The sequence below is a fragment of the Prionailurus bengalensis genome, chromosome B3, assembly GCF_016509475.1.
Source record: "Prionailurus bengalensis isolate Pbe53 chromosome B3, Fcat_Pben_1.1_paternal_pri, whole genome shotgun sequence".
Taxonomy (NCBI): domain Eukaryota; kingdom Metazoa; phylum Chordata; class Mammalia; order Carnivora; family Felidae; genus Prionailurus; species Prionailurus bengalensis.
This window is the reverse complement of record NC_057355.1, coordinates 146,439,446-146,452,888: the sequence shown is the minus strand read 5'-3', so window position 1 is coordinate 146,452,888 and position 13,443 is coordinate 146,439,446. Positions and strand designations below refer to the sequence as shown.

At 68.2% G+C, this 13,443-nt stretch overlaps 1 protein-coding gene across 2 annotated transcripts in view; it reads right to left on the bottom strand.

Moving 5' to 3' along the window:
• The window catches only part of KIF26A (kinesin family member 26A), a 42,021-nt gene extending 36,477 nt beyond the window's left edge, over positions 1 to 5,544 (bottom strand). For both annotated transcript variants that reach the window (XM_043554417.1, XM_043554418.1), the window contains exons 1-2: positions 5,329 to 5,544; positions 4,728 to 4,973 (exon numbers count right to left, since the gene is read on the bottom strand). In XM_043554417.1, coding sequence (XP_043410352.1) covers positions 4,728 to 4,973; positions 5,329 to 5,370 — 288 coding nt within the window. In that variant the 5' untranslated portion in view covers positions 5,371 to 5,544. The remainder of the gene's footprint in view (positions 1 to 4,727; positions 4,974 to 5,328) is intronic.
• Positions 5,545 to 13,443: the final 7,899 nt, after the last annotated feature.

Genomic DNA, 13,443 nt, shown 5'->3' with positions numbered 1-13,443 from the left:
GGCCGGGGGAGGACGGGGGCCGGGGGAGGACAAGGGCCGGGGGAGGACGGGGGCCAGGAGAGGACGGGGGCCGGGGGAGGACGGGGGCCGGGGGAGGACGGGGCCAGGGGAGGACGGGGGCCGGGGGAGGACGGGGGCCAGGGGAGGACGGGGGCCAGGAGAGGACGGGGGCCGGGGGAGGACGGGGGCCGGGGGAGGATGGGGCCGGGGGAGGATGGGGCCAGGGGTGGACGGGGGCCGGGGGAGGACGGGGGCCGGGGGAGGACGGGGGCCGGGGGAGGACGGGGGCCGGGGGAGGACGGGGCCAGGGGAGGACGGGGGCCGGGGGAGGACGGGGCCAGGGGAGGACGGGGGCCGGGGGAGGACGGGGCCAGGGGAGGACGGGGGCCGGGGGAGGACGGGGCCAGGGGAGGACGGGGGCCGGGGGAGGACGGGGCCAGGGGAGGACGGGGGCCGGGGGAGGACGGGGCCAGGGGAGGATGGGGCTGGGGGAGGACGGGGGCCAGGAGAGGACGGGGGCCGGGGGAGGACGGGGGCCGGGGGAGGACGGGGGCCGGGGGAGGACAAGGGCCGGGGGAGGACGGGGGCCAGGAGAGGACGGGGGCCGGGGGAGGACAAGGGCCGGGGGAGGACGGGGCCAGGGGAGGACGGGGGCCGGGGGAGGACGGGGCCGGGGGAGGATGGGGCTGGGGGAGGACGGGGGCCAGGAGAGGACGGGGGCCGGGGGAGGACGGGGGCCGGGGGAGGACGGGGCCGGGGGAGGATGGGGCCGGGGGAGGACGGGGGCCAGGAGAGGACGGGGGCCGGGGGAGGACGGGGGCCGGGGGAGGACGGGGGACGGGGGAGGACGGGGGCCGGGGGAGGACGGGGGCCGGGGGAGGACAAGGGCCGGGGGAGGACGGGGGCCAGGAGAGGACGGGGGCCGGGGGAGGACGGGGGCCGGGGGAGGACGGGGCCAGGGGAGGACGGGGGCCGGGGGAGGACGGGGCCAGGGGAGGACGGGGGCCGGGGGAGGACGGGGCCCGGGGGAGGATGGGGCCGGGGGAGGACGGGGGCCGGGGGAGGACGGGGGCCGGGGGAGGATGGGGCGGGGGAGGACGGGGCCGGGGGAGGACGGGGCCAGGGGAGGACGGGGGCCGGGGGAGGACGGGGCCAGGGGAGGACGGGGGCCGGGGGAGGACGGGGGCCGGGGGAGGACGGGGCCAGGGGAGGATGGGGGCCGGGGGAGGACGGGGCCAGGGGAGGATGGGGGCCGGGGGAGGACGGGGGCCGGGGGAGGACGGGGGCCAGGAGAGGACGGGGGCCAGGGGAGGACGGGGCCAGGGGAGGATGGGGGCCGGGGGAGGACGGGGCCGGGGGAGGACGGGGGCCGGGGGAGGACGGGGGCCGGGGGATGATGGGGCTGGGGGAAGGATGGGGGCCGGGGGAGGACGGGGCCGGGGGAGGACGGGGGCCGGGGGTCTGCAAAAGGAATGCCCATGACAAACCACCTGGGGTGAGGGACAGGATGGGGCCTTCAGGCAGAGTGGCCTCTGTGGGCAGGGGTGTCCCTTTCAGTGAGCCTCCGTCTGACGGGGCCAGGACAGCAGCACTGGGACTGGCAGAGACCCCTCCTGATGAGAGGGCCCTCCTGGCTGCACTGAGGGTGGGAGCTGGGGGCGGGCAGGCGTCAGGAAGGGACAGAAGGGATGCTGACAGGGGTCTGCAGGAACTTGCTGACCAGTTCGAGGCAGTGGGTGAGGAAACCGAACAGTGTGGACGCAGCCCCAGCTTCTGCCTCGGGGGAAGGGGGACAGAGCGGCCAGTGGCTAAGCTGGGGGGCACTCAGCTGCAGCAGAAGAGGAAGGCCCAGGTTTGGTCCCTCCGAGGGACATGTTGCGAGCCCCCGGCAGACTTTTCGGAGACAGGGGCACCCAGAAGGGGCACAGGGAGATCAGAGCAGGGAACTGGCCGGACCGCCTGGGGATGAGAAGGGTATCTGTAGCTGGGCCCACAGTGGGAAGAGTCCGTGAAAGGGTCCTGAAGGGTTCATCTGGGGAACCTGGCGAGAGCTGAAGGGGGCAGAGAGGGGTGCCCAGCCTGGAGGCCCCCATCCGGCCGTCCGCTCCACACCCAGGCCCACTGCCCTTCTTGGTTCGGGTAAGGACAGTCTCCCAGGCTCCAACCCTCCCGTGCCCTCTGGGGGCATCAGGACACAGTCCTAACCCCTCCACGAGAATGCTGTCCCTGGGTGGGGACTACGGTCACCTTCACTCCCCGGACGGGGAAACTGAGGAAGACACAGATTGAAAAGAGGACACAGCAGCAAAGGAGAGGAGGGCCTTACACCCGGGACACCTGATGGCTGGGCAAGGCTCCAAATGCCCCACTCAACCCCACGGGCACCAAAGACCCGGGCACAGAAGGACCCTCGAGGCCCACATCCCGGGAAGAGCAGCAAGGGCCAAGGGGTTCGAGCCGCCCTGTGCTGGCCCTGTTCTACCCACCTGTGAAATGGGTACACAGATGGTCCCGGATCTCAACAAACCTGCCTGAGGTCCCAGAGCAGGGAGCCGTCTGCTGGTGGGAGGGTGGGCAAGGAGCCAGCTGGGCGGAGCCCTGGCGGGGATGCCAAGGGCAGAAAATGGGGTGACCTTGAGCCGGGGGAAAGATCAAAGTCCCTCCACCTTCTCAAGCCTTTCTCTACACCGAGATCAAGCAGGGACCCCCAGGGTGAGGGCCTCCGATAGCCAGGCTCCGGTCCGGCTCCAACCCCACCGCCCAGTGTCTTTCTGGCCTCGGAACAAAGCCCCGTGCTTCCCTGGACCATGGGCCAGACTCTGAGGAGGACTGGGCTCACCGAAGCCAATCACACACAGCCCCCACCCCCCAGCTACCTCCCAAACCGAAAGCAGAAGCGGGTCCGCGCACGTGCCCTGCGCACCAACTCCCCAGCCTTCCCTGAAGGAAGTTGTGGGCCAGGATGCCAGGGAGAGCCCGGGCTTCACAGGACAATGACGCCTACCAAGGCCCGGAGGTCTCGGGCCCAAACCCCTAGGTCCCTGGGCGTGGGTGGCTCAGCCCAAGGGCCTGGAGAGTTTCCATCCTCTGGGGAGAAACAGTGGATCATGGGGCCTTCCCTCCCGTGGGCACAGCACTCTACAGGTTGGACCTCACTCCCAGAATGGCCCCGGGAAGACTTCAGTCATCTGACAGAGGAGGAAACACAGCGGGGGAGGGGCCGCGGAGCAGGAACAAAGCAGGGGACCCTGGTCTGCTGGGTGAGCATGCCACTGGGTACCAAGGATGGCCAGGAAAGGGGGTGAGCCCCCACCTGGCACTGAGGGCTACTGCCAAACCCAGGACAGGCCGGGGCAGGGGGCAGGTGAGCCCTCTGGGTGGTCAGGACGCTTCCCTGCTCAGCATCAGCAGGAGGAGACCAGTGAGCCACGCCCCCCCCCCCCATGATGAGGGCCTCTGTCTCTCTCCACCGGGATCCCCCACCCACCTGCAACCAGCTGGCCGACATGCCCAGCACCACCAGCCACGGAAGCCCCTCCTCTCTCTGGCCTCAGTTTCCCCTAATGGGGTAATAAGATGGCCGGGCAGCTCTGACAGACCCCCGGAAGTCTGTCCCAAACCACCCTCTCGTGGGGCCCTCAAGGTCCTCTGCTGTCTTTTCGACCAGATGCAGGCCATCTGGGGCACAGAGCTTGGAAAGCCTTCACGCTGCCCGGAGCAGCAAGTGAGGAGGGTCCAGCCCCACCCCGGGGGGCAGGCCGCAGGTCCCCTCTCCCCACCGCAGAAAGGGCGCGCCCAGGACAGAAACGAGACTCCCCTCCCTTCCCCCACCTGGCCGAGACAGGAACACGAGGGGACCCCTGGAACCCAGGGCCTGGCCCCCACCCCAGACTTCTAAGCCCCCTTAGAGACCTATATTTAGATTCAATGGGGATTGTGCGGACTTCCCAAGAAGGCTTTCAAAAAGACTGAAGGTCTGGCGGGAAGGGCTTCCTCTGGAGACCCCCACCTTCCCAGGCTTTGCAAACTTCCAGTGCTCATTGTTCCTTGAACAATGGTCCCAGCTCCTTCCAAGACCAGGGCAAGCCCATTGGCTGGAGAATCTGGCAGAGCCCTCTCCCCGGGCAAACACCTAGGCGGCTGGGGCCCAGGCACCCGGTTCCCAAAAGGGTGGCCACTGCCTAAGGTTAGCAAAGCCCCAGGCCATGTCCCACACACCATTCTCACTCACGACCCGGGGAGGGGGGCAGGCAGGGCCCCCCTCACAGCGGCAGGCCCACCCTCTGGTCCTCCAAGCCCTCCTGCCCCAGGTGTGCAATTTCCAGACACCTGGCTGGGGGCCCGGGTGCCCCAAGGGCGACCGCGCACCGAGTAACCTCTGGCTGCCGGCAGGGCAGGAGCTGTCCCGCCCTGGGTGGAGTCCCTGCCGGCTCCCTCTCTCCCCTCCCCCTCCCAAACACAGACTGCGGTTCCAGCTGTGCGACATCTGTGGCTCCGGGGAGAAGCGCCTGCCCTACCGGCCTCCAATCCCGCCGCGGAGCCTCTTAGGATGAACTGCTACAACCCACACGCACCGCGTTACAGAAGGGGAAACCGAGGCCCGGAGGAGGGAAGGAACGAGGCAGAAAACACTCGGCGGAACCTCGCCTCCCTCCGGGGCCCCGAGGTCTCCCCAAAGCCGGCACGGGCCCTGCCCGGAGAAGCGGGTCCGAGAAAGGCTCACTTACCCGGAGGGGTGTTCCGGGCCCGCTGACCAGCTTCCACGCCTGTCGCTTGAGCTCGGCGAGCTTCGTGTGGCAGTGGCGGCACCAGCCGCCCCCGCCGGCCGAGTGGCCCTGCTCTGCGCCCGCACCGGCGCCCTCGGGCGCAGGGCGGCTGCCGCATGGGTCCTGCTCGGGCCCGTTGGGCAGCCTCTTGCGGGGGGACACCTCCAACAGCTGCAGCGGCTCGCGGGCCGGGCCGCCCTCGGCCACCTGCGGGCGGTGGGGGCAGAAGGGGACGTGAGCCTGGGCCCCTGAGCAGTGCCACGCCGGGACCCAGCACCAGTGACTCCAGATCTCAGCTTTTCCCGGCCCCGGAGTGAGGCACGCGACAAAGTTCGGAGCGCGGGGCCTCGAACCTGCCGCCCGCCCTCTCCTTCCACCCGGGGGGGTTCCGGATCGGGGTCCCTCCCAGCAGGGGGCCCGGCGCCCCCAGCGTTCCGCTCCAGGCCCGGCCCCCAGGGGGCGCAGCGCACCCCGCGAGCATCCTCGGCGTCCCGGACTCCGTCTCGGGGCGCCGGCTGGCGCCCCGCCGCCCGCCTCCCTCTCGGGGCCCGGCCGCGCGTACCGCGGGTGGTGCTGTGCACAGCGGGGAGCCGCGGCCGCCCATGGCCTGGACGCCGGAAGGGCCGGGAGGGCGCTTCGGGCCGCGAGGGCTCTCCGGGGTCGCCGAAGCTACGTGATCCGGCCCCGGGGCGCCCCCATGGTCCGGCCGGCCGCTCCGAAGTTGGCGGCGCGGGCGTGTGGGAGGAGAGCGCGCGACGGCGGCGGCGGCGGCGGCGGCGGCCGCGGCGGCGGCGGAGGCGGCGGCGGCGGGCGTGCAGGGGAGGCGAGGGCGGGGCGGGGGCGGGGCCCCGGGGGCGGGGCCGGCGGAGCGGGGCTCCGGGAAGGCCGTCCCGCCCCGCCTGAGCCCTCCGCACGGCTGCGCGTGGGGGAGGGAGCCCTCTCCGCCGCGCGGCCCCTCCCACTCCAAGGACCCCGACCTGTTAGGCGAGTCCCGGCCCGAGGGAGGGGCGCTGGGGGCCCCCGTGAGATACTCGGTACACTTGCGCGCATGCGCCTTCCTGCTCCTCTCCCGGGACAGCGGGGTCTGCGCGTCTCCTGGGAGGCACCGACCCACTCCTCACGTAACAGGCGAGGAAACTGAGGTCGCAGAGAAGGTCTCGCCCAAGGTCACGGTGCTAGGCGGGACGAGGAAGGGGCTGAACCCCGGCCCAGACTCCCACTCGCTTTTTCCTGCAAATACAGCGCACTCCGCGTGTCGCTGGTCGCCCTTCGGGTCTAACAGTCGCACGTAGGTGAGTTTCGCCGCGGTCCGCGCCTCGGAACGTGCAGTGCCTGCGCCAGAGGGTCTCTCTCTAGGCGAGTCTGCAAGCGGCACGCGTGTCTTTGCAGCCGCGCGTGTGCAGGACGGTGCGTGTGCGCGCTGTGCGCCCGGGAAGCGGGAGGAGGTGGCGCGGCTGGCCCCGGGCGTGTGCGCGGGACCTGTTGTCAGCCGGCCTGGCAGATGGGAACTTAGCTGCGGAATTAATTGCCTGTTTGTCTCCGACTGAGAGGTCGCCCCCCATCTCGGCGACCGGTTGCTCCCGCTCCAGCCCGGCCCTAAGAGTCGCCGCGATGTGAGGCGCAGGCGGCTGGGGGTCCAGGCTCCCGCGCAGCCAGAAATCCCGGGTCGCGCTCGGAGGGCGCGGCCGCGGGCTTCCCGTGACGCGAGCGCCCCCTGCTGGCCGCCGCGCGCTCTCCGCCCCGAGGCTGGAGAGACACCGGGCGCCACGAGTCCTGGGCAAGAAGACGCGCCCCGGGAACCTAGAGGAGCCCAGCCAGAGAAAGGGCCGGCTGGCGGGCCGGGGTCCAGTCGGAGACCCCGGCCTGCGCGGCTCCCCGCGCACACGAACGCTCACACAGATAAGAACTGCTCCTCACCTCGCCTGGGCCCCTCCAAGCGACCCCTCCTTCATTACGTTTTGCCCACCGCCCTTTTACTTGGAAGATCCTCCCTGCCCACGCACGCACTCCCCAAAAAGGAGCAGTGCATCGTAACACACGCCCCCCCCCCCCGCCCGGCTTTCCGAGTCATTTCTGACCGTGGGCAGGGCGGGGGCGGGATAAAGTGGGCAGGGGGTCCCCACTCTCACTCCGCAAACGCACAGCCCCCAGCCCTTTCCCGCCGACCCGGGGGCCGAAGCTCTTCCCCTCTCCCATCTCCTCTCAGCCTCCCGAAGGAAAAAGGCGGCAGCCCCCGTCCGCCTCTGGGTACCGCGGGGCACTCCCACGCCGCATCTCCAGCCAACAGCCCGGTTGCCCGCCCCTCAACTAGTCCGGGACGCAACACACACCCGGGCCCGGGAAGTGCGGCTCTGCCCCCCCTCCCACACACACACACACTCCCCACAGTCACCCGCGGGAACACACTGATGCCGAGCGCCCGGGTCCGACGCCCGGGCCGGCCACGCCCGCAACTTCAGTTGTCCGCGCCGCTGCGGCGCTCGGGGTGCACACGCTCACACCCCACACCGAGTTCCCGGGAAGGGGGGCGCGCACACAGCCCGGCAGGACCTGGAGTCACCTCAGGGACTCAGGGTCGGCCGCCAGGCCCCCGACCCCCAGCCAGGCGCGCCGGTGGGATCCGGAGTCCCTGCGCTGCTCTCTCCGCCCCGCTGGCTGCCTCGGCCAGGACGCAGCCTCAGTGGGAGACCGGGGCGCCGGCAGCGGGGTGAAGTGCGGCAGCGAGTCCCTGGGCCGGCCTGCGGGACGCTGCTCGTGACCCGCTGCCTCCCTCCCGGCGCCGCACCCTCGGCCGCGGGAGCCGCGCCGCAAAGTCGCGGGACAGCGCTTCCGCCGCCGGCGCGTCCCGCCGCCCGGCCCTCACCTTGGCTCGCCGCCGCAGGAGGTGGCTGGTGAAGCCCAGGATGACCTCCGAGTCCAGGCAGAGCGCCCCCATCTCCAGCAGGCTGGGCACCTTGCGGGGCGCGCCGCGGGGCGGCTCTGGCGGCCCGGGCAGCGCCATGGAGGAGCGGAGCGCGGGGAGCGGCCAGGAGCTCCTCCCGCCGCCGCCGCCGCCGCCGCCGCCGCCGCCGCCGCCGCCGCCGCCTCCCCGCTCGCGCGCTCACTGGCCGCGCGCCCGCCGCCGCCGCGCCCCGCACCGCGCAGGGCCGCCCGCCAGGCCCCCGGTCCTCCGCGGCCCCTGCGCTCGCGCCGCGCGCCCCCGCGCTCCGCCCCGCCCGCCCGCCCGCTCGCGCCGACAGCGCCCCCTCCGCCGGGCCGGCGAGCCAAACGCCCGGCCGGGCGCACCCGAGGAGGAGGGGCGCGGGGAACCCAAGGCCCGCTTGCTGGGAGGCGGAGGGTGGGGGCGCGGGGCCCCCGCCTGGGCCCGCATTCCTTGCCTCGTAGGCCCCTGCCGGATGCGCCGGCCCGGGAGCGCAGGGCCGGGGGCGGGGGAGGCGGGGGGGGGGGGGAGGCGCCGAGCAGGGCTCTCGTAAACCTCTGCCGACTGGAGACGTATCTCGGCTCTTCCCCCTTTGATCCGATCCGTCCCGCGGCTCCCAGGCCCTGGAGACGCGTAGGGAGCCCAGTGGCCTTGTGCACCGCATCCTGCCCGTGCTCCAGAACGCCCCCGTCTGGGGCGGCTGCTGGGAAGCCCCCATCCCACGCCCCAGCCTCGCCTATGGACCTCCAAGGCCAGCCCCCCAGCACCAGCAGCTCCTCCCCTCTGACCGACCCCTCTGGCCCCTCCAGTAACTCCCTGCAGACTGGGGGATTCCCGCTAGTCTCCTGGCAGGGCCAAATTGTGGTCGGAGTCGAGTCGTGTCCAGTCGGATCCAGGGTAGATCTGCCCGGATTCCAACTCCCAGCCAGACCTGTGGCTCCTCTGTGCGCAGCCCCTGGGGAGGAGTTAAGCGAAGAGACCAGGTTGCCTAAATCACCTGGGCCCCTGAGGAAGGTCTTTGGGAGTTATGGGGGAGGTGTCAAGGGACAGAGCTGGGGGACGGGCCTTGAACAGGACCTGGAAGGTAAGCTGCTAGGGGAGAAGACTGGAGAGCTAGGGGGCCTGGAGGTCAGAGGGCTGCCCCCTCCAGAGGCCCTGGTGCTTAGACTGCAGGACGCAGCAGCGTGGCTAGGGTGCTACGATGGGGCCAGCCAGACCCTCCTCTCTGCCCCATGGAAGGAGAGCCTCCTGCCTCCCCAGGTTCCTCCCCTGACTCCCACAGATGGCAGCTGAAGGACAGTGCTTCCACCTGACCGCACCTAACAGGCACATCGTAAACACCTTGTCTGTGGGCCACTGGGCCAGCAATTGCCAGCACCCCGCCCCCACCCAGCTTTTGGGTGAGGAGAGAGACCCTGGGAGGAGCTGACCCCCTCCCTGCCCCCATGGCCAGCCCTGGCCTGGGGCAGAGATCAGGGCCAGCTATAAGAGGGTCCAGGGTCGCCCTCACTTCCCCTCTCCAGCCCCCTCTTCTGGGCTCCTATGGTCTGGGTTTAGGAAGAGCTGTGCTCCAGCAGGCCACCCTGGAGACCCCCATCTTCTCCCCTCCCCCTCAGGCAGGCACTGGAGAGAACTGTCCTGCCCCCCTCCTCCAAGACCCGAGCCTGGGGGTGGGGGGCTCCCTCCAGTGGACCCGGCTCTTCTGGGAGGAGGCTGCCCGCCATCTCAGTGGATTGATTAAAGTCATCGTGGAGATTTTTTTAACGTTTAATTTACCAGGCACGCAGCGCCGGTCAGAGCTGTCCCTGGGGAAATCTAGGCCAAGGGAGCAAAACAGAAAACCCCCTGCAATTGAACGGAGTTCTGACGGGATTAATTGCTGGACTCGGCCTCCAATCAGACCCCACGTGGCAATATTTCAGGGAGGCAGGAGGACACTGGGCTGGAGTGGTCAGATTCCTGCCTCAGGCGTGGAGAACCCTGAGCCCAGCACACCAAGTCTCCGGGATTGCTGGGGACCTTCGGAACCCCCCTGGTCCCACTCCACACACAAATGAGTCCGTCCTGGGCCCAACACCCTGTGGCTGGCCTCCAGTTCCACCCCAAGCCAGCCTTTAAAAGAAGGGACCAGTCCTTTTAGCCAGCAACTGGAGAGCTGGGAAGGCACCCCCACTCCCCCCTCCACGGTGCACCCCCGAGAACGAGCACGCAGCAGCCCTCTCTGTGCTGGTGGTGGAAAGCTGGACCAGTAGGGAAATGGACAACGAATTCTAACACGGGTCCTCCATGATAGTGGACGCAGGTGAAACCTGGGACCTCTTGGAAAGATGCCCCCGACACGTGTATGTATGGCACGGTCAGGTTTGTCTTTCTAGAGATTTCTGCCCATAAAGCCTTGGACCCTTCCTCGGAGAAACACAGAGACTGGTAACAGCCTTTGCCTCTGGGAAGAGGAGAGGGTGGAGCCAGGGAGAGGCTTTCACTTCCCCTTTATATCCCTTTGCGTGGTTTTAACCCTGGCTGTTAATATCTGCTAAGGAGATAAGAAAGTGTCAGAGTGCCTGCAGTCAAATGATCCGAGGCCCACGCACTAGGACCACCTCAGCATGGGACAGACCCTCACTCCCTCCAAGAGTGGAGAGAGAAAGAACCTTCCCCCTGCATCTGAACGGGGCCTTGAGACCCTCCCATGCTTCCGCACGCCTGGTCAGCTCAGCAGACTCCCCTCGGCACCCCTGCAGAGGCTGGGCTGGTGTCTATAGTGGGGGAAGGGTGCCTCAGGAGAGCAGCCGGGGATGACAGCCCAGCCGTGTCCAGGAGGGAAGCTCCTGGTGAGGCTGTGGTCTCCCACTCCTCGGCTCTGAGGGCAGCCTTCGGGCCGGGAGAAGAAGGCTGCCTTCGCACCAGCCGTCCTACAGGGGCACCTGAGTGCCGGCAGGAAGGCAGCTAGCAAACCCTAGCATCTACTGTGGACCAGACTCCCTTTTACCCACTTGACAATATAGGAGTGTTCTTGTGATCACGATTTTGAAGATGAGAAAACAGGCCAGAATTCGTCCCAGGCAGTCTGGATGGAGAGTCTGTGCCCCTATGATCAAGAACCCCTATGTCCTGCTGCCTCTTCGCCCCCTTTGCCCCCAGGGCCTGGCCTCAGTGGCCTCAGGAGTGCAGTTGTGGAGCTGCAGGATGGAGGGGGCCCTCACCTGGGCGCTCCCAGCCTGGGGGCAGGAGCAGGAGCCAAAGACCGTCACCCCCACAGGGTGATCCCTCAGGGCACTGTGGGATCAGGGTTTGTTCAAGTAGAGAGGGGGACTGGCAGTCCGGCCGGCTCCCTGTAGAACGGGGACCCTCACTGTGCCAGCCCCACTGCCCCTTCTGCTGTCTGCCCACCCCTGCCTGGCACCCCACGCCAGGAGGAGCCCAGAAGGGCCCAGGCTGGGAGCGCTCAAACCGCAGCAGGCCCTGTGGCTTCAGCACCTCGGCCAGCGCCAGCAGAGGGGCGTGCTGCTCAAGGGCCCACCCCTCGGCCCTTCCAGGCGGTGGGGATGGGCTCCAGGAAGGGGGGGGGGGGTGAGGGGGTGTGCGGGAGTGCTGGGTTTTCCGTTATTCATTTGCTCCCTCATTCACTCAGTTCAGTCAACCGGGAGTCAGCCTTGACCCCTGCTTGGCCTCGTCGGCACCCGTCCTATCCACCAGACCTCCTGTCCCCACTACCTGGGCAGTTTGTCCAGAGTCAAAAACTACCCTCCACGGCCTGCGCTGCCCAAGCCCCATCTCTGCCAACATCGTATTCACTGCAGTAGCCCCTAACGGAGGTTCTGCGACCACGGCCCCCCCCTTCAGTCGGCTCTGGCCACAGCATCCTGGGGACCCTTTAAGGAGGTGGGTGAGACCACACCCACTCTCCGCTCAAAACCTCTGCTCCCCATCTCTTTCCCTGTGAGCCCCGGTGACCCCTGTGCCCCGCAAGGCCTCCCCGACCTCCTGGCTCTGCTCCAGCCCCACAGGCTTCCTCAACAGTGGGCCCCAAACCTTCCTGACTGGCTGTTCCTAAACACTGGGCCCACCCACCTTGGGGTGACGGCTTCTGATGTTCCCTCTTGAAGGGGTGCTGTTCCCCAGATGCCCACAGGGCTCTCTCTCCCTCCTCAGGTGTTTTCTAGTAGGTCACCTTAGCAAGGCCTTCCCTGCCCACCAAAGCTAGAACTCCAGCCCCTCCCAACATTTCCCAGATGCCCCTGGCCTTCATGTTCCTCCGTAGCACCTACCGTGAATGAGTATAAAAGTTTCTTCTTTGTCTGCTTATTGTCCATCATCCCCATTAGAATATCAGCTGCTTCCCTAGTCCGTGGCACAGGGGAGATACCCCCTGACATTTGTTGAAGAAATAAAGGCATGGGTGAATCCCAGGCGTGCTGTTTGTTGCCGATTCCTTTGTGAATTCCCATTGCAGAGGGGCGCTTATCTCTCCAGCCCTCCCGGCCCCCAGCCTGGATCTCTGCTCTGGCCCAAATGTAAGCAATTCCTGATCAGAATGCTTCCCAGCTCTGACCCTCGTGCCCAGCCTGCCAGGGCTCCTGGCCCCTGGTAGAAATCTGAGCCCAAAGTGGCAGTCGGCCAGCCAGCCTGCAGGATGCCCGGTCTGGATCTCCTACTCGCATGCCCCCAGGACTCAAGCCCTGCTGGTCTCCTGTCCTCTTTGCCTGGACTTCTCCCTCAGAGCTGGCCAACTCCGCCTTCAGGTCAAACTCAGGTGCCACCTCTCCCAGGAAAGCTCCCAGCCCCAGGCAGGACGAGTCCCCCAGTCCTCGTATGTCCGCTGCACCCGGCACGTGCCTGTGCCCCTCCAGAGCGGAAAGTAGATTCCTCTCTGGGTGCCCAGAGCCCAGCTCAGGCCAAGCATTCATGGGTGTCGGTGAATGTTTAAGGAAGATAGGCAGCCAGTCGGGAAGGTTGACAGGTGGCAGAGGCAGACGCCCTCCTCCCGGACTCCCTGGTTCCCAGCGGTCAGAGAAGAGGCAGGACTCGGGGAGACAATCTTCCGTTTTCCCAACCCCATCTGGAACGGGGGCACTGCCACATACGGCCAGCAGATGGCGCACCTCGGCCACAGTCTCTGGGTGAAGGAAAAGTATTTTGGAGACCACCTGTTTGGAAATTTCGAAACAACACGAGGAACAAACGGAAGGTTCTTACGCAGATAGGGAAACTGAAGCCTGAGAGAGACGGGGGCTTGCCCTAGGACCCTGAAGGTGAGGGGTGCAGCAAGAGGCCCTGCCAGCCCTGTGGCCTCACCAGCATCCCCTTCATGGACCTCCTGGGTCCCTCCCACCCCACCCCATGCCACTGACTTCCTTCTCCCCTCCTGTTCTTGCTCCCTCGCCCTCCACCCCCCGGAAGCCTGAGCTCAGCCTCTAGCTTGAGGACAGGCAGTGACGGACAGAGGGACACATGGTGGCGGGGGAGGGGGCAGGAGTCCGACTGGGTCCCCAGGGGGCTTGCCTGAGGGTACAGCCTGGAAAGCCTTGGGAGCCCCTCAGCGCTGCCCTGCCAGAATCTGCCTCGCTGCTTCCCGAGGAGCCCATACAGATCCCCCATCCCCCAGCTCTCCGGGGCAGGGGCGGAGTCCAGGGCAGCTCTGGAGCCACAGGTACCAGTGTTGGGCCTGAAGGCAGCCTCGTGAATATGAACTCAGCACGCGCATGTGTGTGTGTGTGTGTAACACAGCTTACGCAAGAGTGCACTACTAGGTATTTA